A 26,971-nucleotide genomic window follows, 5' to 3' on the forward strand; every position below is an offset into this window, starting at 1 on the left:
CGCCATCCTAGAGTCCTGTCCGCTCTGACAGGCCATGAGGGATCCTCAATTTCAGAGAGGCTCTCAAGGGTATTATCTTTTGAATGTGGCCTTTATAAAGCCCAATAAAAGATTAGAAAGGTATGGAGTTCCTGCTCTGGAGCAATGGAATCGGCAGTGTCTCTGCAGCACCGGGACATAGGTTCAATCCCCAGCCCAGCACGGTGGGCCAAGATCCAGCATTGCCACAGCTCTGGCATAGGTTGCAACTGTGGCTCGGATCTGATCCCTGGCCAGGGACCTCCATATGCCACAGGGAGGCCAAAAAAGGGAAAAGGAAAAAAAAAAAAAAAAAAGATGAGAGAAACTTAATTCGGTTTTGGTTACGATGTGCTATAGGACTGATGAAAAAGTGACCCAGATCCTCCCCACCTTCTCCAGGAAGATACAAATAACACCCTCCCTAAACTGGGATTCAGGGAGAAGCACCACAGGGTGGTGTAAAAGTCAGCATGAATTCAAACCACCAGGCACCTTTTGTTTCCATTGCACAACACACGCTGAACCTTTTAGCTCCTCAAAAGGCATGGATGGGGCAAAGAGAAGAACATACTTACCAGGGACCTCGAACTACCCAGAATGAACTCCACCCGTTGTTACTTTCACTGGAGGAAAGAATCCCACCTCATCTTCACACAAGCAGTAGCTGATATATGCAGTACTGTGCTAGCGGTGTCAGGTATTCATCCATCCCGGCTTTTCGACTTAATCAAACGAAGAGGAACAATTCAACAAGAGAGCCTGGGTTTCACCAGGCCGAGTGATTCATCTTATATCCGTAATAACTTCACGGCTGAAAAATAACCTGATGCCTGGCTGATGATCTCTGGTCCCTCGAAAAGGTTGGCCGCTTATGTGTCACGGAGACGAAAGCCAAGGTTTTGTGACCCCGAGCTGTCTGTCATCTCACAAGAGTCATTGGGTTCTTCAATCCGAATGTCCTGTGGTTTCTGTTAACGGAACCACATGGGTCCTAGGAGGCTTTGCCGGACCTGGGATCTCTTCTATTCCACTTGACCCCATCGAAAGCACAGGATAATTTTCTAGTGAGCTCGGCTCTCTTAAGATCCTCCTGAATCCTGGCTCCGAGGCCCCCAGCCCACTTGAGAAGCTCCGGGAATTGAACAAGAGACCCGGATTGTGGAAGGGCAGCCTGGCGGAAGCGTGGGGATGCACAGCATCACGGAGGCAGAAGAACTCAGAGTTTTGACCCACACAAGCCCCTTCCACTCTGAGTTTATCTTGAAAATCTTTAAAAATAAGAGAGCCGTGCTTGATTTCTAAAATGCTTTCCAGCTCTGAGTCTCCTGTTGGTCACATTTTCTAGGGATTGCGTGTGGATACCTTGAATCAACTTCAAAATCAGATGACAAATCTTTTTTCATTGCAGGATTCATTTTTGTCTTCATTATTTTTCTTCTTTTTTCTTTTTTGGCTGCCCCACAGTCGATGGCATTCCCAGGCCCAGGGATGGGATCTGAGTCACAGCTGTGACCCATGCCACAGCTGCGGCAATGCTGGATCCCTTAACCCCCTGTGCCAGGCTGGGGATGGAACCTGCATCCAGGATGTGCCACAGATGCCACCGATCCCGTTGCACCACATCGGGAATTCAGCAGGCTTCATTTTTAAGTGCCGTGTCTTCAGACAGAAGAGTTTAAAAGTTGAAAGCATGTTGAACCACAAACCTCAGGCCCTTGTTCTCCAGATGAGGCGATGAGTGGCATCTCCTCTTGGGTATTCATGCCCTTCCACGCTGCCTCTCGTGCAAATCCGGTGGCTTTAAATAAAATCATCTGGGAGGCTCCTAACAACGTTGTATAAGACTCATTTCATTTGGAGATCATCAGACCCAGCGTTCCATCTGGAACTAGTCTTCCACCAGGCTTACCTCGGGGGTCCCCCCATCGTGGCGAAATCATGGCAATCCTGGCCTTCTGGACCCTCCCAGAATCCTTTGCACTTCTCTGTGTTGCTGGATTTAGGGTTTTTCTCTTCTCTCTGTCCCTCAAGTGCCTCTTGTAATTTCAGCGAACCTTTTCACGTTGCCCTTATTTGCACACACAACCAAGCACAACACGACACTGGAGGTACCAGGCAGTCAAGTTTTCCAGCGTAGTTGGGGATCATCTGAAAGCTGACTTGAGCTCTGGGAAGAAGTGAAGCCAGGTGTTGATATGGTCGATTTGGGAAATATCAATATTCTATTTGAACCTAAATTGGACATTCAAAAACGTGTTTCTCTGAAAACTCTTATTCAAGAGATTTAGCGTGAAACCGATATAGCCAAGCAAACAGGTATCATGAGCAAATATTTCTGTTGAGTGTGATTTGATTACACTGTATTCTTAACATGCTTTACCTTTAAGTTTTTTACTTTGTTTACTGTGCTAAGCCCTCATGATAGATCTTTTACTGTGGTTAGTTTTTTGTTTGCTTTTCATTTTATTTTTTTTATAACCTATTTTTCCTCTCCTGTCTACCTGATGATTTTTGAATTGTTTGTCTGTATATAGCTATAGACATAGATGCTACTGGCTTAGATGCAGAAGAAAATGATATTCCAGCAAACCACCGCTCCCCTAAGCCCAGTGCAAACAGTGTAACGTCACCCCACTCCAAAGAGAAAAGAATGCCCTTCTTTAAGAAGGTAACATGAACTTCCAAGCTCCCATCTGTCCACGCGCTCAACTGCACTGCGTCACATCTCTGGTCCTGTGGACTGTCTGCGTCTTTGATAAACCCAATAACATGCATGCTTTGTTATTCTTTGTTTCTTTTCCATGCTGCTGTAGCTAAGCAGAAGCAGAAATCGGTAAGTTGACATTGACATAAGCTGTGTTTATCCTGCCACTGGCATCATTAGCATCTGATTCCACAGTTGTTTTCAGTGCAATCATTTCTGTCCTAAGAGAAGAGCCTACAGAGCAGCTAATTGAGCCCATGCCTTTCAAACCGACTAAATTCCGTGAGTGCCCTTGTGAAAGCGCCCTTACAGTACTGAGCCTTTTTGATGGAATAACATCGACCACCCAGGGCAGTCGTTCCAATGTTCCAGGAACGTCTAATGCTGACAGTTCCATATGATGCACCTCTCTTGTGCATGCTTCTCCCGTCTGTCTGTCTCTTTCTTTTTTTTTTTTTTCTTTTTCCGGAAATTTAACTGATAATCAAGCATATGAAAACCCTTATTAGATTCTGATTTATGATATCCAGATACATAGCTTGTGCTAAAAAAAAAAAAAAAAAAAAAAAAAAAACATTTTTTTAAAATCCTTCAATTTTTGATTTAGTCAGTATTTAAACTTCTAATCCACTAGGTGCAAAATCTGCAGATGAGCAAGACCAGTGGAAAACTGCAGGCTTGTTTTGGCGGTTTACTGTGAGTTTTTCCTATTGTCATATATAAATACTCTCCCGATGTTCTTGCCTCCTCCATCACTCAGATGTCAGCATCTCACCTGTTGGACGCTGGCACGGTGGTTCTGTGTAGCGCCTTTGCCACTGGCCAGTCAAGGGGCTACCCAGTGACACTCCTTGTCCCCTGACCGGACACCAGGGTATTCGCTTAACTCCAGAGTCCGTTTCCTCCCAGCACATTTGGTAGCTCCAAAGTATTATTTTTTTTAAGGCTACCTCTCCTCTGATTCCCATTCCTTCCCTTCTTTCACACACCACTTTCCACCGCCTGCCATGCTGTCTTTTAAAGTCCTTGTAATGTCAGCAGCCTATGGCACCACGTAGGTGTGGAATAAACTCTATTCTGTCTCCAGCCCTTCACGCCACGGGCTCTTTTCCCCTGTGCACGAGGATTCTGCCATGTGGAGGAACCCTAAGTCATCACTGAGGTGTCAGATGCTGAATTGTGTTTTGTTTTGGTTTTTTTAATATGTATAAATTATGGTTGCTTTGATCATGGAAGACCCAAACATCCCAGGCAAACATTGGATTTTTGTATCAACAGAGAAAGCCCCAGCTTGCTGTCCATCCGTGGCGATGGGTCCAGTTCTCTGGTCCTATCTTGTCACAGCTCGAACATGCAGCCAAGTGACTAATGGCATTCACAGCCGCAGAAGCCTAGACCTTCAGTGTTGCTCAGCTGCTCTGGGCTTTATAGAACAGTAACATGAACTAAAACCCTATAGGTTTTTTGTTTTTTGAAATAGGCTTACTCTTCAATTCCAATGCTTTAAAAATGTTTATCGTAATTCTTCTACTAAATAATTCGACCAATTTAAACTTAGGAAAGGAGAGAGAAAAATGAAGGTGTTGTGGGAGTTCCCTGGTGGCTCAGTGGGTTAAGGATCTGGCGTTGTCACTGCTGTGGTTTGGGTCACTGCTGTGGCACAGATTCTATCCCTGACCTGGGAACTTTCGAGTGCCATGGGTACAGCCAAAAAAAAAAAAAAAAAAAAATCATGTCATGTCCATAGGGCACAAAGTACCAATATTCCATCAAATAAGGTAATTTCTGTAGCTGCCCTACTGAAGAAGAAGCTGATTGATTATCAGCATGAGTAACTCTTTGCTAGCTGGCAGTCACAAATCAAATGAACCAAAGACCTGTCCATTATGGGGCCACTTAATGTTTAAAGACTTGAAATAAAAATTCTTGGGAGCTGGCATTAAAATGCATGCAAGTTGAATTTGTAATTATAGTGGTGGAAAGGGATTTTTAGACCTCATGGTTATAAGGACTTGGCTTCCAAACACTTTCAACATGATCCCAGGTGGTATAGATGTAATAAGGTAATGAATTAATTTGATGACTTCATTCAGTGAAATCATTTCATGAATATGCTTATGATGCCTTCGGCACTGGTATTCATTCTTCTTATGTTACTGATTATGTGGTCAATTTTAATGTAGAGTTCAAAATTGAAAAAAACAAAACCAACTTGAGATGCAATGATAGATTATTTTCCATGTTTTAGATTGCTTTTAGAGTGGTGCTTTTGTGGCATTTGTGTTGTCACGTATTATGTTTGTCTTGTTTTTTTTTTTTTTTTGTCCGCTTTTAAAATGTATTCTACCTTTATTGTGTCTATTAAAATTCATTTTGAACACAAGATAAAGTTTTAAGCAATAAAAGTTGACAGTGTGGTCACAGTAATATTTTTGCCCCTCCGATTATATTGTCCATGACTATTGGCAAAATCTCAGATGGAAGCTTTTGAACTTGAAATGCGTTTTAATCCCCCCTTCCCCACCTTCAGCAAGTGAAATTCAATATGAGTCAGAAAGTTTGGAAGAGGCCGTGCTTAACAACAATAAAATGTTGAGTGACAGCCTGATGCACAAATTACATTCCCGTTTTCAGTAAGTGTATCAAATTCTTAAAATCATGTAGAGAAGATTTTTCTTTTGGTCTCTGTGATATATATCATAAAATATATATTTTTTCAGACACTCATCAATGCAGGACCATGATTTGTTTATCCCAGTGTCTAAGGCTATATCTCTCTCATCTACATTTAAAAAAAAAGTCTTTTTTGGTCAGTCAGTTTACCATTTTCTGCTCCTAAAAATAGCCAGTTTTAATACAATCAAAGTAGTTATCTAATTTTTTGAAAAATCTTTCATTGTTTTACTTGTTGCAGTAGAGCTGAAAATTTTTGCAAGTTTGAGAAATTGCTACAAAATTAGGTCCTCCTCCTGCTCTTCTAAAAAAGAAATACGCGATGGTGGGAAGGCATGAATTAGTTATGTAACAGAAACACCTCCTAAACAGTTCTTGAGAAGCCTATGAGACATGCAAGGTGATAACGAACCTTTCAAGGCCGCTGAGGCATGAACGACCTTTCCTCTAAGACACGCACACGTTGCATTTTAAGTTTTTAAGGTCCAAGGTATAGAAACCCAAAAATATAAAAATAGGAATCCCTCAGTTGTGAAGAGCGATGGTGACTGCTGTTGACCTGCGCAACAAGCAGGCTCCTTTAGGTCTTTTTAAAGACCTTTATTTTTCCATTAAAGGATAGTTGATTTACAGTGTTGTGCCAGTTTCTGCTGTACAGCAAAGTGACTCAGTCATCCATCGATACACATTCCCTTTCTCATTCTCTTCCATCACGGTCTATCCCAAGAGACTGGATATAGCTCCCTGTGCTGTACAGCAGGACCTCATTGCTTCTCCATTCTAAATGGCATAGTTTCATGCAGGCTAATTTAAACTCAGTCAAATAGAAATTGTCAAGTATGTGGTAATGAATTACCATGTTTTGAAAGTAGACTTTATCCAGGTAAGGCAAACATCTCGGACACCAAGGGAATGAGACCTTTCTTTTCTTTGTTATTAACCGCCTGAGGTCTGATCATCCGACTCTCTGGAGAAAACTCACGTGCATCTGAAAAGCAGTATTAACTTCCCGTCAAGCCTAAAAGCACCGCTTCTGCATGAGGCATGCTTCTGTCTGTTCTCCCAACTAGTTTCTCTTCAAAAGCAGCACCTCCTGCTTCAGGAACTAACAAACACATCAGGAGCATTCCTTGAGGAGAGCAAGAAAACCATAGACCTTGCAGTCACTTCAATACGTGAGGGAAAGAAACCCACCCGTCTTGGACTGGGTTTGTTTAGAAAAAGAGGCAAGGAAAGAAAAAAAAAAAAAAAAAATCTGGCAAGACTCATATGGCAGAGTTGAGAAAGAGCAGTCAGTTTATACTTAAAATGTTGAAGTTCCCTCCACCTTTTAAACATCTGAAGTCCTCTCCTCTCTCTGCAGACGGAGCACACTTCTCCATATGATGTGGTCCCTTCTATGCGGCCAGTGGTCTTGGTGGGCCCTTCTCTGAAGGGGTATGAGGTACGTAGCCCCCTGGAGCACCCTTGACCTTTGCACGCAGAACTGCTTTGTGACTCCACCTCCCTGTCCTGACTTTGTTAATTTGCTTTTTAGGGCCGCACCCGCACATGTGAAAGTTCCCAGGCTAAGGGTCAGATCAGAGTTGTAGCTGCCACCCTACACCACAGCCACAGCAACATGGGATCCGAGCCACATCTGCCACCTACATCGCAGCTCACTGCAACACCAGATCCTTAAACCACTGAGCAGGGCCAGGGATTGAACCCACATCCTCATGGATACAAGTGGGGTTCGTAACCCACTTAGCCACAACAGGAACTCTCCCCATCCTTAGAAACTTAGAAAAGCACTGTGAGCAGCCAAGCACACATTACACGGGGCCTCCTGTTTTGTTCTAGTGTGTTGTCTTGGCTGTTGCCTTGGAGATTTCTGTAGCTACACTTGTGACTCAGTCTGGGACAAGAATGTCAAAGAGACAATGACTGAAACCCCTTGCAGTGTCATGGGTTGTCACTCCAAGAGTTAAGTTGGGGAACCTGGTCTTATTCATCGTTCTTGTATCAGAGCTCAGCAACCCAAGGGGTGGTGACCTTGTGTGCCACTTTTTCCAAGTGGGAAGGCCGGGTTTTCACACATTCTGCAGGGGAGTAAAACCGTTTAATCATACAGGTGAACACTGTATCATATCTTAATGTCTTGCTTACTCCATTGCAGGTCACCGATATGATGCAAAAAGCGCTGTTCGATTTTTTAAAACACAGATTCGAAGGGCGGTGAGTATTGCACAATACTGGGGGTTTGTGGACTTTTGTCTGGAAGATGAGGAAAAACCCGGGGGGTGGGGGAGGGACAGGCATGTGATCCCCAAAGAAAAACTAGCTTCTCAAGCCTCTGTGGGGACAGAAAGTAAGTTCCCACTCAGTTCAGTCTGATCTGGTCACTATTTGTCATCCTTGGCACATCCCCCACCCGGGATGGTCCAGCTCTCTGTTCCTGCACCTGCATCCATAAGCTGAAATTGGCCACATCTCTGTTGGCCAGGCTCCTCTAAATTCATGATCGGCTGGCTCTCAATGTTGCCTAGAAACCATACTACCCATGCTGCTTCCATCCACTTTTTTTTTTTTTTTTAATCTTTTTAAGGCCACACCCACAGCATATGGAAGTTCCTGGCCGAGGGGTTGCATCAGAGTTGCAGCTGAGGCCTACGCCGCAGCCATGGCCACACTGGATCCTTAACCCACTGAGTGAAGCCAGGGATCAAGCCTGTATCCTCACCGAGACTAGTCGGGTTCTTAACCTGCTGAGCCACAATAGGAATTTCCCTCCCCACTTTTCTGAAAGGCTTCCACAGGAGTTCCTGTTGTGTTCTCAGGTGCGGCCATAGAAAAAATTTTGTGTGCATATATACATATACGTTACATATATAAAGTGACTGAAAGGGCAGCTCGGCACATGTGTGTCCACAACACAGGCGGCATAAGGGGTAGAGGGAAGAGCACTGACTTGGGAATGTCTGCATCCTGGAAGGATGGCACTTAGGATTTTACCAGGTGAGGCAGGAGGACAAAGCATGTCCTGCAGAGGGTGGAAAGTATGTGTTGGCATCAAGGTGTGACTCAGGGCAGGCCCCCCTGGAGGGCTCCAAGTGGATGTGGGGGAGGGGTCACTGATAACAAAGCTGAGGCTGACATCTTTTGCGTGTCAATCCGCTTAGACTCTATCCAGCCCCTTCCCTCTCCATCCCTCCACTTGGTTCAGCAGATATCTCTCAACCAGATTCTGGGTGCCAGGCGTTGTGAGCAGCAAAATCACATGAGGGCCTTGGCTTCATGGAGCTTAAGTCTAGTCTGTTGCAAGGCAGCCTTGAACCAAATGACCCCAGTGGTAAAGGTTATGCCAATTTCTGAAGCATCAAAGATGGATTGGAGTCTAAAACGGCAACTTCACAGTTTAATCTAAGAACAGATTATAGGGAATCTGTACAGAGGGAGGGTCTATTTCTGTGTTATTGAGACTCATTTGGTGCCTCTCTTCCCCGTATTCTTTTCCATCTCCTTTCTGACAGAAGATGGTGTGTATAGATTTAAATGCTCTTTTAGATTGCTCACACCAGCTCTACAACTGTGTCTTTTTTCTCTCTTTATTCTTTTTATAGCCACACCTGCAGCATATGGAAGTTCCCAGGACAGAGGTCAAATTGGAGCTGCAACAGCAGGCCTACATCACAGCCATGAAAACACGGGATCTGAGCTGCATCTGTGACCTGTGCCACAGCTTGCAGCAACACTGGATGCTTAACCCACTGAGCGAGGCCAGGAATCAGACCTGCATTCTCACATAGGCAATGTCAGGTCCTTAACCTGATGAGCCATGGCAGGAACTCCTAAAATTGTTTCTTTTTCAGTTTCTGATAAAGGAAAGAAGGCAAGGAGGGAAACTTTGATAGCAGGATCCACTTTGTTGGTAATCAAGCAAAGAACTGAAAGAGAAAAAGAAAAACAGAATAAGTTTCAAGGCATAAAAACACTATTTTTAAAATTGTACTGAAGTATAGTTGAGTTACCATGTTAATTTCTGCTGTACAGCAAAGCGATTCAGTTATACGTACGTACATATTCTTTTTCATCCATTATGGTTTATTGCAGGATATTGAATATAGTTCCCTGTGCTGTACAGGAGGGCCTTGTTGTTTATCCAGCCTGTCTATACTGGTTTGCATCTGCTAATCCCAAATCCGCAATCCTTCCCTCCCCCGTCCCCTTCCCCCTTGGCAACCACAGGTCTGTTCTCTCTATGTGCGTCTGTTTCTTTTTGTAGATCGGTTTGTTTGTGTCCTATGTTAGATCCCACACGTAAGTGATAGCATATGACATTTGTCTCTGTCTGACTTGCTTCACTCAGCGTGATCATCTCTGGGTCCATCCATGTTGCCGCAAATGGCATTATTTCATTCCTAAGGCATAAAAAGATGTTAGCATCAGAGTCTACCTAACCAAATGCTCCTAATTAGATATTTCTTTTTTCATAACTTTATGAAATATATTTTATTTCATGCCAGGAAACACAGCTTGGTCCTGGGTTCAAGGCTGCCAGGCTCTGGCCAAGTACAAAAGGCTCTCCTTGGGCCCATGTAGCTTTTACTTCTTTATTCTCGACTGTCATTTATCACAAGTTGGGATTGTCTCATGAGCATGCACACCCAGAAAATTCAGCTAGACAAGGCACGTGGCTTTCTGTGACTGAGTGACCCCCTGCCCTTTTCTAAATGCCAGAGATGGGGAAGCTCCCGTTGTGGTTCAGCGGGTTAAGAATCTGACTAGTATCCACGAGGATGGGGGTTCCATCCCTGGCCTCGGCCAGTGGGTTAAAGGATCTGGCCTTGCTATGAGCTGTGGTGTAGGTTGCAGATGTGGCTCGGATCCCGAGTTGCTGTGACTATAGTGTAGGTGGGCAGGTGCAGCTCCAATTCGAACTCTAGACTGGGATCTTCCACATGCCACGGGGGTGGCCCTAAATGTACGTATCTGCCAAAGACGGGGAAAAGAGATGGGCTTTCCCGACTTACCACTTCTATTTCAAACTGAGTTTTGAACTTGGAAGACGGATTCCAGCCATAGGGTGTATCTTGGACTTTAAAGCAATGTATCAGGTGTCCAGATTGATTTAAGAAACAGAAAATACCTGAATGCTATACAGTCTTTTGTTTCCAGCCAGAAGTAATTTCCATATGGCTTTATTCATAGACCTGCCTTGGCTCATCTGGCCTCATAAAACTGGAATTCAACACTCTAGGCCTGTGATCACCAATTAAAGCTCCTTAGAGGAAGTCATAGGGTCCAAGGCAGAGTTTCAAAAAGCCATGCAAAAATTTAATTCTTGACTCAAGGCTAGAGTAAATCCAAAATTACTGACTCATTTCAGTGTCCGCTTTTGGTAAACCACATAGCAGAAGAGAGTGGAAATTCACCCAAGTGTTTAGTGGAAACTCCCCTAAATGGACATGTGAGTCTAGGAGAGAAAAATAAATTACTCCTTAATTACCTATTATATAAACAAAAACATTTTTTTTCTTTTTTATGGCCACACCCGCAATGGAAGATCCTTGCTAGGGGTCTAACTGGAACTGCAGCTGCAGGCCTACACCACAGCCACAGCAACGCTGGATGCCTAACCCACTGAGCAAGGCCAGAGATCACACCTGCATCCTCACAGAGACTAATCTTAGCCCACTGAGCCACAATGGGAACACCCAAAACTTATCTTTTAAGAAATTTCAAGCCCAGAGTTCCCGTCGTGGCTCAGTGGTTAACGAATCCGACTAGGAACCATGAGGTAGCGGGTTTGATCCCTGGCTTTGCTCAGTGGATTAAGGATCCGGTGTTGCCGTGAGCTGTGGTGTAGGTTGCAGACGTGGCTCGGATCCCGAGTTGCTGTGGCTCTGGCATAGGCCGGTGGCCACAGCTCCGACTGGACCCCTAGCCTGGGAACCTCCATGTGCCATGGGAGTGGCCCAAGAAATGGCAAAAAGACCAAAAAAAAAAAAAATTTCAAGCCCAAGAAAGAGAATATATGAAAGGAACTGATGAGGATGAAAAGATTCTCGATTGGTCCCACTCAGCTATACTGGTGTCAGGCCCAGCATTTTGGACACTTGAGTTGTCTTCTGCCCAGAACACCCTGCCCACAATACCCACAGGGCTCAACCTATGTTTCCTTCTGGTCTCTGGCCAAAGGTCTGCTGCTCGCTTTTAACTATTTTAGTTGTATCTTCTGGAATTTGCTCCTTGATTCTAACATACATCATACACTGCTTGAATTGTCACTGTCAACCTCCTACCCTGAAGCGTATGTAGTTGTCTCGTGCATATTCCTCCTCTTTCTCTCACTTACACACACCTACAGCTCATCTTCTGTTCTCCCGACAATTAAGTCATAATTTTGGCTGGTTCCATATTTCGTATGTATTATCACCATGTAAATAATATTTAAATGAGCTATGTCTTACATGCTTATTACTTTTTATGTGTTTTTTTGGTGGTTTCTATGAGATTCATAATTTTGCTTTTTACACTTGCTTAATATTCCATATAGTTGGCGCCCATTCAGCCCCCAGTTCTCCCCTGGTTGTCTAATGCCCCTGACGATACATTCATACACATCCAGGAGTCTCATGTCTGCCTCCGTGGACCTCTCTCTGGAGATGTTCTGTCTTGCTCAGGTCCAGACAGTTTGTGCTGGATGCTCGTATGTCATTCTGAAACTTGCCTCCTCATTATCTTTGGGATGGCTTTCACCTTCTTTGAGGTGAGAACCCCTTTTTCCCTAGATTACGTATCTCTTAAGGTTTACTCTGTCATTTCTGTCAGCAGCATCCTCCCATAATTTCCTTAGAAAGTGTACATAGGAGTTCCTTTCATGGCTCAGTGGAAACAAACCCCTCTAGGAAGCATGAAGTTGCAAGTTCAATCCCTGGCCTCGCTCAGTGGGTTAAGGATCCAGCATTATCGTGAGCTGTGGTCTAGGTTGCAGATGCGACTTGGATCCTGCATTGCTGTGGCTGTGGTGTAGGCTGGCAGCTGTAGCTCCAATTTGACCCCTAGCCTGGGAACCTCCATGTGCCGTGGGAGCGGCCCTAGAAAAGGCAAAAAAAAAAAAAAAAAAAAAAAAGCGTACATAAACTTGTTGATGCTGGAGAGGGTGTGGAGAAAAGGGCACCCTCCTACACTGTTGGTGGGAGTGTATGTTGGTGCAACCACGGTGGAGAACAGTATGGAGGTTCCTCAGTAAACTAAAGTCACAGTTACCATATGATCCAGCAGTCCCACTCCTGGGCATATACCTGGAATAAACTATAATTCAAAAAGATAAAAATGTATACATGTATGTGTGACTGAGTCACCTTGTATAGTAGAAAATTGACAGATCACTGTAAACCCAATTTTAAATCATTATTTAAAAAAAAGAGGCATGCACTCTTTATGTTAATAGTAGCACTATTTCCAATACCCAAGACATTGAAACAACGTAAATGTCCATTAGCAGGAATGGATAAAGAAGATTTGGTACATATATACAATGGAATATTACAAAGACATCAAAAAGAATGAAATAATGCCATTGGCAGCAACATGGATAGACCTAGAGATTATCATACTAGGTGTAGTAATTCAGAAAGGGAAAAACAGATACCATATGATAACACTTATGTAGAATCTGAAATGCAACACAAATGAACATATCTATGAAACAGAAACAGACATAGAGAACAAAATTCAGGTTGCTAAGGGGGTGGGGGAGGGATAGATTGGGAGTTTGAGATTAGCAAAGGCAAAACTAATATATATGAGATGGATAAACAACAAGGTCCTACTGTCTAGCACAGGGAACTATATTCAGTATCCTGGGATAAACCATAATGGAAAAAAAAGAAAAACAATGTGTGTGTGTGTGTGTACGAATAACTGACTTCGTTGTACAGCAGAAATTAATGTAACATTGTAAATCAACTGTACTTGAATTTAAAAAAATGTTTTTGAGGCCTTGAATGTCTTAAAATGCCTTTAATCATTTGGAAGTTAAAATGGTTGTGGAATTCTGATTGGAATTCTCCAGAATTTTTATGGACTTTTGTCCCATCGCCCTCTGTCTTCTGTTGTTGCTCTTGAGAAGTACAGACATTGCAATTCCAAACCCTTTGTATGGGAATTGTCTTTTCCTTTGGAAGCTTTTAGGGTTTTCTTTGTCCCCAGTGTCATGAAATTTATAAGAGTAAGTCTTGATGTGGAAGTTTCAACTTCTGCATTGAAACTCCGGTTCCATTTGGAAAATCTGGACTTCCTGTTGTGGCTCAGCGGTAACAAACCTAACTAGCATCCATGAGGATGCAGGTTCGATCCCTGGCCTCACGCAGTGGGTTAAGGATCCAGCCTTGCTTGAGCTGTGGTGTAGGTCACAGATGTGGCTCAGATCCTGCATTACTCTGGCTGTGGTGTAGGCCAGCAACTGCAGCTCTGATTGGACGAGTGGCCTGGGAACCTCCATATGCCCCAGGTGCGGCCCTAAAATAGAAAAGGAGGGGAGGAGGAAAGTCAGTCAGACTCTTAGTACTAGAATTTTTTTTAGTACTTTCCTTTCTCGTGGTTTTTTCCTCTTTGCTCTGAAACTCTTTTTTTTCTTTTTGTCTTCTGTCTTTTCAGGGCCACATCTGTGGCATATGGAGCTTCCCAGGCTAGGGGTCCAATCAGAGCTGTAGCTGCCTGCCTGCACCACAGCCATAGCAACTCGAGATCATAGCCGTGTCTGTGACCTACACCACAGCTCATGGCAATGCTGGATCCTTAAAGCACTGAGCAAGGCCAAAGATCGAACCCGTGTCCTCATGGTTTCCAGTTAGGTTCATTAACCACTGAGCCACAAGGGGAACTCCCCTGGAACTCTTATTATTTGGAAGTTGAATCTCCTGGGTAATTCTCGAGTCTTTCATCTCCTATTTTGCATCTCTTTGACTTTTGTTTTGCTCTTTAGATTTCCTTAACTTTGTCTTCTCACCCCTCTTTTGAATTTTCATTTCTATTTTTTCTTTTTTTTTTATGGCTGCACCTGTGGCATATGGAAGTTCCCAGGCTAGGGGCTGAATTGGAGCTGAAGCTGCCAGCCTGTGCCACAGCCACAGCAACACGAGATCTGAGCCACCTCTGCAACCTACACCACAGCTTGCAGCAGTGCCAGATCCCTAACTCACTCAGTGAGGCCAGGGATCGAACCTACATCCTCATGGATACTAGTCGGATTCTTACTCTGCTGAGGTACACCAGGAACTCCTGTTTTCTTATTTATTGCCCATCTTGGCTACTGGACTCAGTTCTCTGAGGAAAGACCTTGTTTGTTTTGTTCTGATTTATTCTTCATGCCTGCCCCAGCCCTGTGCTTATGGGAGGGGTTGTAACTCAGAGGCTAAGATATAGGCTCTCCAGAGTCCTGGGTTCAATTCCCAGTTTCATCACTTTTAGTAAATATACAGCTTTGGATAAACAACCTACCTGTAGGTCTCTCTTTCTCTCTCTCTCTTTTTTTTTTTCTTTAACAACAAAAGTGGGATGACAGCCTCTCTGCTCAAGGCTTTGGAATGATTTAATGAGAGAATCCAGGTAATGAGGTCATGCAGAGTGCATGGCTGGCACTTGGAAAGCAACCTATAAATGCTAAGTTAGGGAGTTGCAGGAATTTTGAAAAAATGAACTATTAAGTAAGTGCCCTAAAGTTTTTTGGTTTGAAAATATCATCTGTAGATATAGGTAGACAGATAGATAGATAGATATCATACTTGGATGAGTTTGGAGGCATGCACTTCTGTCCCCTTTTTATTCAGTGGATACAACCTCAAAGTCTTCTGTTGCTTTGACCCCGACAGGATTTCCATCACCAGGGTCACCGCTGACATCTCGCTGGCCAAACGCTCCGTGTTGAACAATCCCAGTAAGCACGCGATAATAGAAAGATCCAACACAAGGTCAAGTTTAGGTAAGTGCATGCGTCGCCCAGGAGCTGAAGCGATTTAAACCCTTCTCTCCTGAGGCTGCCAGCGAGCAGGTCCAACTAGACGATAATTCGCTGTGTCACAGAGCAGAGAGGGAATGGACGTGTGTTGCCAATAGCCACTGTTACCGTCTTAGCAATTTCATGGTGTGGAAGGATCTGTTTTGAAAGTTTTGAGTTAACAATTCCACGGACTGTCAGCATGAATGTTTGGGTTGGGGTTTGTTTTCCCGAATGGGAGCTTTGGTGTCGCTAAACTCTAAAAACCCCTGGCGTTGCATCCCTGTTACCATGAGCAAGGTCATTAACCTCTTTAAGGCTCAGTATCCTCCTATATACAAAGAGAGAGAGAGAGAGAGAGACAGAGAGAGAGAGGATAGTAACTGCTTTATAGAATTATTGGGGAGTTCCCGTCGTGGCGCAGTGGTTAACGAATCCGACTAGGAACCATGAGGTTGCAGGTTCGGTCCCTGCCCTTGCTCAGTGGGTTAACGATCCGGCGTTGCCGTGAGCTGTGGTGTAGGTTGCAGGCGCGGTTCGGATCCCGCGTTGCTGTGGCTCTGGCGTAGGCCGGTGGCTACAGCTCCGATTCGACCCCTAGCCTGGGAACCTCCATATGCCGCGGGAGCGGTCCAAAGAAATAGCAAAAAGACAAAAAAAAAAAAAAAAGAATTATTGGAAGGATTAAATGTAGGATGACTTCCATAATGATGGCTCTTATCCCAAATCATGTAATATTTGAACTACGTCAATAATGATATCAGATTGATATCTGTATTTTTGTTTCATTTGTAAAAAGTTTGGAGATTTTAGTTACCATGTCTACAGGGTTATGTTTGAACACTGTTTATTATCCTGTACTAATTTGATCAAATGAAATCGCTTTGGCAACTGTTTCCTCTGTTTGGCACCTGCTTGAAGGTGTTGGTTAATCGTGTTACACGACTGACTTACTGAGTGTTAGGTTTCTGTCCTTAGAGAGTAAATTTTCTCCTGGTTGGGTGAGGTTGTTGATCTTTGAGACTGGCTTTTAACACAGACCTTTAGTTCACGCTAAAGTATATTCTGTAAATAGTAGAGAAATGATTATAAACAATCAACTTTACTCGCGATGAGTACAATACCTTGCAGAACCCAGTTCTGTTCACCCAACAAGCCCTCATGGACTTCAACCTCAGTAATCACAGCTTTAGAAATATGCCAGATGGAAGGAAGAAATCATACATTTTGTTGATAGGGATTTCATATCATTATCTTCTATGGCCCTTAAAACCCTTTCTATACATTTGGGACGTTCACAGTAATGGATACGGAATGCTCATTTCATTGATTTGACTGATGAGGAAAGTCAAGTCATTTGTTTAGACTCATCTGCTGAGGTGGTGGCGTCACGGATGCACTGAGCTCACCAAAGCTTTGGGGAACTACCAACCACAGATTATTGTTCAGTGACTCTTCCGCTCCATATTATTGAGCATCCACTAAAGACTGAACATTATGCTAAAATCTGGGCACAAAATGATGAATTAGATGAGTCCCCTGCCCCTAAGGAGTTTAGTGTAACAAGAAGGCAATAAGTTACCAGCTCATTGAGAAGGAGGGGGATGGGAAAGGCGCTCGTGCATCAAAGTGGCTGCAGGAAGAGGTAGCCACCAGGAAAGGCTTCCCCAGGGAGCTGAGCCCAAGCTGAGACCTGAAGCGTGATAGGTTTAGCCAAGGGAAAAGAGGGCAAGAGTGAAGGGTGTGATAGTCATTTCAAACAGGAGCAGGAGAGTCTTCTGTAAAACGGAGGTGCTTTCCTTTGGCTGAGTGTATGGTATAAGAACGAGGGAGAGGTGGGGAGTTCCCTGGTGGCTCAGTGGGTTTAGGATCCAGCATTGCCACTGCTGTGGCTCAAGTCGCTGCTGTGGCATGGGTTCGATCCCTGGCCTGGGAACTTCTGCACACCAAGTGCATAGCTAAAAAAAAAAGAGAGAGAAAGGTGGGAGACAACACCCACAGACATAAGCAAGGGGGAGAGGTTAAAGATTTGGGGCTTATCCTTAAGGCATTATAGAACCATGGATAGATTTTAGGCATTTATTTATCCATTGATAAGCTCTTGAGAATCACGCATGTGCTGGGCATGACCTTAAGTGCTGGGCACACAGACATAAGAACAGCATGCCTTCAATCCCATGGGCTCTTCTGGCCCAGGAAAGATATGGACCAAAGCCAGTAGGTGGAGCTTTAGTAGACAGATACCAGTTGTAGTCGGTCAGTGGTTGATGAGTCCTGGAAGAAGTAGGCCAGTGGGTAGCTGAGGAGGAGGGTGTGATTTTTTTTTTTTTTTTTTTTGTCTTTTGTCTTTTTAGGGCAATGCCCACAGCATATGGATGTTCCCAGGCTAGGGGTCTACTCAGAGCTGTTGCTGCCAGCCTATGCATAGCCACAGCAATGCCAGATCCGGGCTGTATCTGTGACCTACACCACAGCTCATGGCAACACCAGATCCTTAACCCACTGAGCGAGGCCAGGGATCGAACCCACAACCTCATGGTTCCTAGTTGGATTTGTTTCCACTGCACCACGACAGGAACTCCAGGAGGGTGTGATGTTTTTATGGGGAAGTCCAGGGAGGCCTCTTGGAGGAGGTGACATTTTAGCAGAATAATCTGAGTTTTGTATCCTGTAGCTTTGGAGCCACCTGAGAAAAGAGGTAAGTGCTGGCCAGAGGGGATGGTAGGTGCAAAAGCCCTGAGGCAGGACCATGGCTGATAGGTTGGAGGGGTAGCAGGGAAGCCAGTGTGACTGGAGTGGGATGGTTGGCAGAGACGAGGTCAGGAGTCAGTGGAGGGCCTGTAATTGGGCAGGATTTTGGAGGCCTTTTATTGTAGATGTGATGGGAAGATGCCAGGAAGCGCAAAGGTGACACAAGGGGACTTAGAAGGATCAGGGACAGCATTGCAGAGAAGGGAGAGGACAGGGAAGGGCAGGAGTGAGGTGAGGGGACAATTTGGATTCAGTTGAAACATCTTCAGAGAGAAACGGTGCAGTCTGTGCAGACCCATAGGTATATAATAAAACTGGCACCTTTACATGCCCACAGACCCAGAGAACAAACTTGTGATTACTGGTGGCAGGTAGGGAGATGGGGTTAGGAGAGTAAGAGGTACAAACTCTTAGGTGTAATATAAGCTGCAGGGAAAAAAAAAAAAAAAGTGAGAGTTCCCATCGTGGCTCAGTGGTTAATGAACCCAACTAGCATCTATGAGGATGCAGGTTCGATCTTGGCCTTGCTCAGTGGATTAAGGATCCAGCGTTGCCATGAGGTGTGGTGTAGGTCGAAGACATGGCTCAGATCCCCTGTGGCTGTGGTGTAGGCCAGCAGCTGTAGCTCCAATTTGACTCCTAGTCTGGGCACCTCCATACACTGTGGGTGTGGCCCTAAAAAGACAGAAATAAATAAGCTGCAGGACTTCCCTGGTGGACTAGCGGTTAAGGATTTGGCATTGTCACTGCTGTGGCCCAAGTTTAATCCCTGGCCCCAGAACTTCTGCACACCAATGGCATGGCCAATAAATAAATAAACAAACTAATAAATAATAAAATAAACTGCAAGGATGGATCGTACAACATGGGGAATAGAGCCAGTATTTTGTAACAACTCTAGACGGAGCAGCACCTTTAAAAATTGTGAATCACCCTCTTGCACACCTATAACTTGTATGATGTTGTACAGCACCTGCACTTTGATTTTTTTTTAATTTAATTTTATTGTGGTTGACTTGCAATGTTGCATTAGTTTCAGGTATACAGCCAAGTGAATCAGTGAATGGATGTATATATATCCATTCTTTTTTTTTTCATATAGGTGATTACAAACTATCGAGTAGATTTTCCTGTGCTGTACAGTAGGTTCTTGTTAATCATCTATTCTGTACAGCAGTGTGTGTATGTGTCATTCCCACCCTCCCAGTTCCTCCCTCCCTCCAACAGTTTCCCCTTTGGTAACCATAAGATTGGTTTTGAAATCTGTGAGTTTGTTTCAGTTTTGCAAATAAGTTCTTTTGTGTGATTTCGCTGTGTTTTGTTTATTTGTTTTGCTTTTTACGGCCACACCCTCGGCATATGGAGGTTCCCAGACTAGGGGTCGAATCGGAACCACAGCTGCCAGCCCACACCACAGCCACAGCAACACCGGATCCGAGCCGCGTCTGCGACCTACACCACAGCTTGTGGCAACGCCAGATCCTTAACACACTGGGATTAAGGGAGGCCAGGGATCAAACCCGCATCCTCATGAATACTAGTCAGATTCATTTCCACTGCACCACAATGGGAACAACCTTTTGTATCATTTTGTATTAGATGCCACATATAAATGATCATCCTTCAATTTGTCTTTATAAAGTGGTGCCTTTAGAAGCATCTCTACAGCGGAGTGGGGTGGGGCAGAGACGTGGGCAGGGAGGGCATCTGGGACACTTGCCTTCCTTCAGTTCAAGGATAAGAGAAGCTGTAAATAAGACCGTGGCAGAGGGAAGCAGGAGGAAGACAAGACTCTGGGGCTGAGAGGTCAGGGTCTGTCGGTCTGCTGGGTATACAGAATGCGAAAGAGAAACCTCCAGATGCTTTCTCAGTGTGTGCTCTGAGGAACCGGGTGGTTGATGGTGTTATTCTGGGGACAGGGGCTCAGGAATAGGAGCTTGTGGGGGCGGGGCCGGGTGGGAGGAAGGAGGATGTGCGAGATGACAGCTCCATGTGTGAACACGTCAGATTCGCAGTGTTATGGAACATCCGGCTGTCCAGCAGGATGGTACATCCACCGAGCTGCACTCCACAGAGAAGAAAGGGCTTAATGTGCAGTGGATTCTCAGTATTCACAGGAGCTACGGTCTGCGAGGTCCCTGCAAACACCGAACTCGTGAATCCTGAGCCACTGCTCCTAGGGGAACCGCAGGGTCAGGTTCCTGCGAGCCTCTGGCCCCCACATTTTCATCTGCGGATCCGTCCATCTCCCAGTTGTATGTCTGTTTCTATTTAAAAACACCTTAATTGACAGATATTGTTGATCCCTTAACACTGAACTCACAGCCGACAGCTCCATAAATCATTCCTGAGTAAAGCTTAGCCTGGCCTTTTCTCATAAGGCACAGCGTAGCCTTCTTGCCTTTAGGAACCGTAGATGGTACTTAGCAGTACACGTGGAGGTTGTTTTCAGCAGTGAAATCACCAAAAAGAAAAACACACAAATGAGAAAAACATGGCACTGGGGAGACCACAGAAGAACGCGTGTTTACACCATGAGAGCTAAAACCTCAGAGCAGTGTCAACTTGTATGACCTCAGCTGAGAATGGGTGCTCTGAGGGACTCTGGTTTTTTGCCGCTGTGTGCATGCCTGCCCTGAATGACGTGACAGTTTGAGAAAAAACAGGAGCAAGCTGCCTGAGTGGCACAGGGAAAGCTCCAGAAGAGATGGGTCACACAGAGGGGAGAGAGTTTTAGGGGTCCAAATGCTACAGAAAGTTCAAAGATAAAGACTGGCCAGGAAGTTCCTGTTGTGACTCCACAGTAACAAACCCCACTAGGATCCATGAGGACATGGGTTTGGTCCCTGGGCTCGCTCAATTTGGTGTTGCCATGAGCTGCAGTGTAGGTTGCAGACATGGCTCAGATCTGGCGTTGCTGTGGTGTGGGCCAGTGGCTACAGCTCCGATTCGACCCCTGATGTCCATTCTTGACTTAGTGCTGTGCTCAAAAAAAGCAGGGGTTCAGAGGGAGGAGTCCCTTAGACCACGTGGAAGGTGGCTGGGGGCACAGAGCCCTGAGGGTGGAATGGGGTCCACCCAGGCCAGATCCATCTTCTGGACTTCTGGGAAACACAGATGCACACGCTTCCTCTGACAGTTTCTAAAGAAGGGGATGTGTTAGGTGGGTTATATGTTAATTCTTTTAAATGTGAGAATTCTTTTACCTGAGATAGTGTGAGGAATGGGTGATTTTAAAAAGAAAAAATAGGGGAGTTCCTGTTGTGGCGCAGTGGTTAACGAATCCGACTAGGAACCATGAGGTTGCGGGTTCGGTCCCTGCCCTTGCTCAGTGGGTTAACGATCTGGCGTTGCTGTGAGCTGTGGTGTAGGTTGCAGACGCGGCTCGGATCCAGCGTTGCTGTGGCTCTGGCGTAGGCCGGTGGCTACAGCTCCGATTCAACCCCTAGCCTGGGAACCTCCATATGCTGCGGGAGCGGCCCAAGAAATAGCAACAACAACAACAAAGACAAAAAAATAAATAAATAAATAAATAAATAAATAAATAAATAAATAAATAAAAAGAAAAAATAGGAGTTTCCGTTGTGGCTGAGCAGGTTAAGGACCCAACCTTGTCTCTCTGAGGATGCGGGTTTGATCGCTGGCCTCACTCAGTGGGTTAAGGATCCAGCGTTGCCACGAACTGTGGTGTAGGTCGCAGATGAGGCTCAGATATGCTGTTGTTTTGGCTGTTTGTGGGTCAGCAGCTGCAGCTCTGATTAAGCCCCTAGCCTGGGAACTTCCATATGCCACTGGTGTGGCTATAAAAAGGGGGGGGGGTAGAAAGTAAAAATAATAAAAAGAAAAAATATAGCACTAGGAGAATGGTCAGAGGATGCCCCCTCCACTGCCAGTAAAACAGGCTGAAGTAAAGTGGTGCGGGTACTATGTGGACCCTATAGGAAACATGTTACTACTTTCTACAAAACTGATACTCCCAGAACAAAGTATGTGTATATGCGTTTCCTTAAGACTGTTCATAGTTCTAAATGCTATCATTTTTTACTGTTTTCTGTTTTGTGAATTTTACTATAGTTATTTTTCTTGCTTTTTTTTTTTTTTTTTTTTTTTTTTTTTGTCTTTTTAGGGCTGCTCTCGCGTGGCATATGAAGGTTCCCAGGCTAGGAGTTAAAGCTGCTGGCCTACACCCCAGCCACAGCAAGCCGAGTCTGCAACCTACGCCACAGCTCACATCAACGCAGGATTCTTAACCCACTGAGCGAGGCCAGGGATCGAACCCGAAACCTCATGTTCCTAGTCGGATTCGTTAGCCACTGAGCCATGATGGGAACTCCTTTCTTTCTTTTCTTAGGTCTTTCCTATCCTTCTTACTGATTCTTCTTACTGCCAGCAGTTATTTAGTCTTTGAGTCCATTTCCCATCTCTAAAATGGTGGTACTGTCAAGATATATCTTAGGGTAACTGTGAGAAGCACATGATACAGTTTGTTGTACAGAGTAGTAGATCAGTTAATGATAGGTGCTATTTTAGTTTTAGTTATAATTTTTCAAACAAGTGCATAGTTCATGTAATTCTTTTTTATTCATTGAAGTATATAAGATATGAATTTAGACCTGATAGAATTATCTTAGAACTAAAAATTCTAATGACTAGTAAGGAAATAAGTAGATAAATTAAAAACCAACAAACCGGAGTTCCCGTCGTGGCGCAGTGGTTAACGAATCCGACTAGGAACCATGAGGTTGCGGGTTCCGTCCCTGCCCTTGCTCAGTGGGTTAACGATCTGGCGTTGCCGTGAGCTGTGGTGTAGGTTGCAGACGCGGCTCGGATCCCGCGTTGCTGTGGCTCTGGCGTAGGCCGGTGGCTACAGCTCCGATTCGACCCCTAGCCTGGGAACCTCCATGTGCCTCGGAAGTGGCCCAAAGAAATAGCAAAAAGACAAAACAAAACAAAACAAAAAACAAACAAACAAAAAAAAAACCCAACAAACCTCACCAGATGAGCTCAAGATAAGAATGGAGATGACAGAGGAAACAATCAGTGAACTTTGAAAACCGATCGATTGAAATCATCCAACTCCAAAAATACTGAGAAGTAATGGTGCACAGCCTCGGGAACTTGGGGGACAATTCCTTCGCCAAATCCAGCATCCATGTTAGGGAAGTACCAGGAGAAAGAGAAGGGGATAAAAATATACTCAGAGAAAGAATGGCTAAAAACTTCCCAAGTTTGGCAAAAGATATAAACTACAAACTAAAGAAGGTGAGCTAATCTCACAATGGAGAAACCCAAAGAGATCCATGCCCAGCTGTGTCATACCCAAACCACTGTAAAGCTGTCCAAGGAAAAAAGTTAAAACAAACAGAGAAACATAATACATAACTGATGGGGGAACAATTCAAGCAGCTGTCAGTTTCTCATCCAAAACCATGCAAAACAGGATGTGGGACAATCTATGGAAAGTGGTGTTGACTCAGAATTGTATGCTCAGCAAGAAGATCTGTTAGGAGTAGAGACAAACGAAGACACTGTCCAGGGATAGAATCCTAAAAGAATCTGCACTGCCAGCAGACCTGCTCAGAAAGAATTTCCACAGGAAGTCTTTTATTTTTTTATTTTTTTAATTTTATTTTCCCACTCTACAGCAAGGGGATCAAGTTATCCTTACATGTATACATTACATTTTTTTTTCCCCACCCTTTGTTCTGTTGCAACATGAGTATCTAGACATAGTTCTCAATGCTACTCAGCAGGATATCCTTGTAAATCTATTCTAAGTTGTGTCTGATAAGCCCAAACTCCCGATCCCTCCCACTCCCTCCCTCTTCCATCATGCAGCCACAAGTCTATTTTCCAAGTCCATGATTTTCTTTTCTGAGGAGATGTTCATTTGTGCTGGATATTAGATTCCAGTTATAAGTGGTATCATATGGTATTTGTCTTTGTCTTTCTGGCGCATTTCACTCAGTATGAGATTCTCTAGTTCCATCCATGTTGCTGCAAATGGCATTATGTCTTTCTTTTTTATGGCTGAGTAGTATTCCCTTGTGTATATATATCACATCTTATGAATCCAATCATCTGTCGATGGACATTTGGATTGTTTCCATGTCCTGGCTGTTGTGAATAGTGCTGCAATGAACATGCGGGTGCATGTGACTCTTTTAAGTAGAGTTTTGTCCGGATAGATGCCCAAGAGTGGGATTGCGGGGTCATATGGAAGTTCTATGTATAGATTTCTAAGGTATCTTCAAATTGTTCTCCATAGTGGCTGTACCAGTTTACATTCCCACCAACAGTGCAGGAGGGTTCCCTTTTCTCCACAGCCCCTCCAGCACTTGTTATTTGTGGACTTATTAATGATGGCCATTCTGACTGGTGTGAGGTGGTATCTCATGGTTGTTTTGATTTGCATTTCTCTTATGATCAGTGATGTTGAGCATTTTCTCATGTGTTTGCTGGCCATCTGAATATCTTCCTTGGAGAAATGTCTATTCAGGTCTTCTGCCCATTTTTCCATTGGTTGATTGGCTTTTTTGCTGTTGGGTTGTCTAAGTTGCTTATATATTCTGGAGATTAAGCCCTTGTCCATTGCATCATTTGAAACTATTTTCTCCCATTCTGAAAGTTGTCTTTTTGTTTTGTTTTCTTTTTGGTTTCCTTTGCTGTGCAAAAGTTTTTCAGTTTGATTAGGTCCCATGGGTTTATTTTTGCTCTAATTTCTATTACTTTGGGAGACTGACCTGAGAAAATATTCATGAGGTTGATGTCAGAGAGTGTTTTGCCTGTGTTCTCTTCTAGGAGTTTGATGGTGTCTTGTCTTATATTTAAGTCTAGCCATTTTGAGTTTATTTTTGCGCATGGTGTGAGGGTATGTTCTAATTTCATTGCTTTGCATGCAGCTGTCCAGGTTTCCCAGCAATGCTTGCTGAATAGACTTTCTTTTTCCCATTTTATGTTCTTGCCTCCCTTGTCAAAGATTAATTGACCATAGGTGTCAGGGTTTATGTCCAGGTTCTCTATTCTGTTCCATTGGTCTGTCTGTCTGTTTTGATACCAGTACCACACTGTTTTGATGACTGTGGCTTTGTAGTATTTCTTGAAGTCTGGGAGAGTTATGCCTCCTGCTTGGTTTTTGTTCCTCAGGATTGCTTTGGCGATTCTGGGTCTTTTGTGGTTCCATATAAATGTTTGGATTGTTTGTTCTAGTTCTGTGAACAATGTCATGCGTAATTTGATAGGGATTGCAATGAATCTGTAGATTGCTTTGGGTAGTATGGCCATTTTTACAATATTGATTTTTCCAATCCAGGAACATGGAATATCTTTCCATTTCTTTACATCTTCTTTGATTTCTTTGATTAAAGTTTTATAGTTCTCGGCATATAGGTCCTTTACCTCTTTGGTCAGGTGTATTCTGAGGAAGTCTTTTAGAAAGAAATGAAATGATATCAGAGGGAAACCTAAGAGATCATGAATGAAACAATCAAATGGTAACTGTCTGGGTAAAGGTAGTAAACTACTCTAACCTTGTTGAGTTCTTCAAAATACATTTGACGTGGAGTTCTCCTTGTGGCTCATTGGTTAACAAATCCAACTAGGAACCATGAGGTTGCGGGTTTGATCCCTGGCCTCGCTCAGTGGGTTAAGGACCCAATGTTGCCCTGAGCTGTGGTGTAGGTTGCAGATGGGGCTCGGATCCCGTGTTGCTGTGGCTCTGGCATAGGCCGGCGGCTACAGCTCCGACTGGACCCCTAGCCTGGGAACCTCCATATGCCGCGGGAGCGGCCCTAGAAAAGACAAAAAAATAAATAAATAAAATAAAATACATTTGACAGTTCAAAGCTAAAAGTATAACATTGTTAGAGTTCCCTTCCTGGTTCAGTGGAAAGGAATCTGACTCACATCCATGAGGACGCAGCTTGGATCCCTGGCCTTGCTCACTGGATTAAGGATCCAGTGTTGCTATGAGCTGTGGTGTAGTTAGAAGATGTGGCTCAGATCCTGCATTGTTGTGGCTGTGGTGCAGGCCAGCAGCTGCAGCTCCAATTTGACCCCTGGCCTGGAAACCTTCATATGCCTTGGGTGTGGCCCTTAAAAAAAAAGACTATAAGAGATATAATTTTAAAAAACACAAGAGATTTCTTCACATGGAATTCTAAAAATATTTAATGCAAAAAGATGGCAGGAAAAACAAAGGATGTGAACAGAAAGAAGCTACTAAAATTGTAGCCAGAAATTTAAGCATATTAATAAATACATTAAATGTAAATGGTTGAAACAAACCAATTAAAATACATTGTAAGAATAGGAGTTCCCGTCGTGGCGCAGTGGTTAACGAATCCGACTAGGAGCCATGAGGTTGCAGGTTCGGTCCCTGCCCTTGCTCAGTGGGTTAACGATCCCGCGTTGCTGTGAGCTGTGGTGTAGGTTGCAGACGCGGCTCAGATCCTGCGTTGCTGTGGCTCTGGCATACGCTGGTGGCTACAGCTCCAATTCGACCCCTAGCCTGGGAACCTCCATATGCCGCAGGAGCAGCCCAAGAAATAGCAAAAAGACCAAAAAAAAAAAAAAAAAAAAAAAAAAAGAAAATACATTGTAAGAATAGATTAAAAGAATTATAACTTTGAAGTTCCCCTGGTGGCCTAGTATAGCAGTTAAGGATCTGAAGCTGTCACTGCTGTGCCGCAGGTTTGATCGTTGGCTCAGGAACTTCTGCTTGCCATGGGCATAGCCCTAAAAATAAAAAAGCATCTTTTTCTTATATACATCTAGTAATAAGTGTTTGAGAAATTTTTCCTCAAATTTAATAGATGAGATCAATTGCAGTGATTATTTCT

General features: G+C 44.1%; 2 protein-coding genes across 15 annotated transcripts in view; one reads left to right on the forward strand and one right to left on the reverse strand.

The window, feature by feature from the left end:
- The window catches only part of CACNB2 (calcium voltage-gated channel auxiliary subunit beta 2), a 455,426-nt gene that overhangs the window by 408,415 nt on the left and 20,040 nt on the right, over positions 1–26,971 (forward strand). For 7 of the 13 annotated variants that reach the window (XM_084980209.1, XM_021064817.2, XM_021064823.2 and 4 more), the window contains 4 exons: positions 2,556–2,689; positions 6,762–6,842; positions 7,557–7,615; positions 15,256–15,365. In XM_084980209.1, coding sequence (XP_084836335.1) covers positions 2,556–2,689; positions 6,762–6,842; positions 7,557–7,615; positions 15,256–15,365 — 384 coding nt within the window. Of the gene's footprint in view, positions 1–2,555; positions 2,690–2,834; positions 2,855–3,359; positions 3,422–6,761; positions 6,843–7,556; positions 7,616–15,255; positions 15,366–26,971 lie in introns of those variants that run through there. The other 6 variants (XM_084980210.1, XM_084980213.1, XM_084980212.1 and 3 more) reach the window with 4 other exon arrangements.
- NSUN6 (NOP2/Sun RNA methyltransferase 6) overlaps positions 8,972–26,971 on the reverse strand; it is a 108,136-nt gene continuing 90,136 nt past the window's right edge. For both annotated transcript variants that reach the window (XR_014817878.1, XR_014817875.1), the window contains one exon: positions 8,972–9,324. The gene's annotated coding sequence lies outside the window, so the exon portion shown is untranslated. The remainder of the gene's footprint in view (positions 9,325–26,971) is intronic.

Source organism: Sus scrofa, chromosome 10 (assembly GCF_054392235.1).
Source record: "Sus scrofa isolate SSC_HxYL_T2T_F1_AM1 chromosome 10, Sscrofa_HxYL_maternal_Yorkshire_Landrace_v2.0, whole genome shotgun sequence".
NCBI lineage: Eukaryota > Metazoa > Chordata > Mammalia > Artiodactyla > Suidae > Sus > Sus scrofa.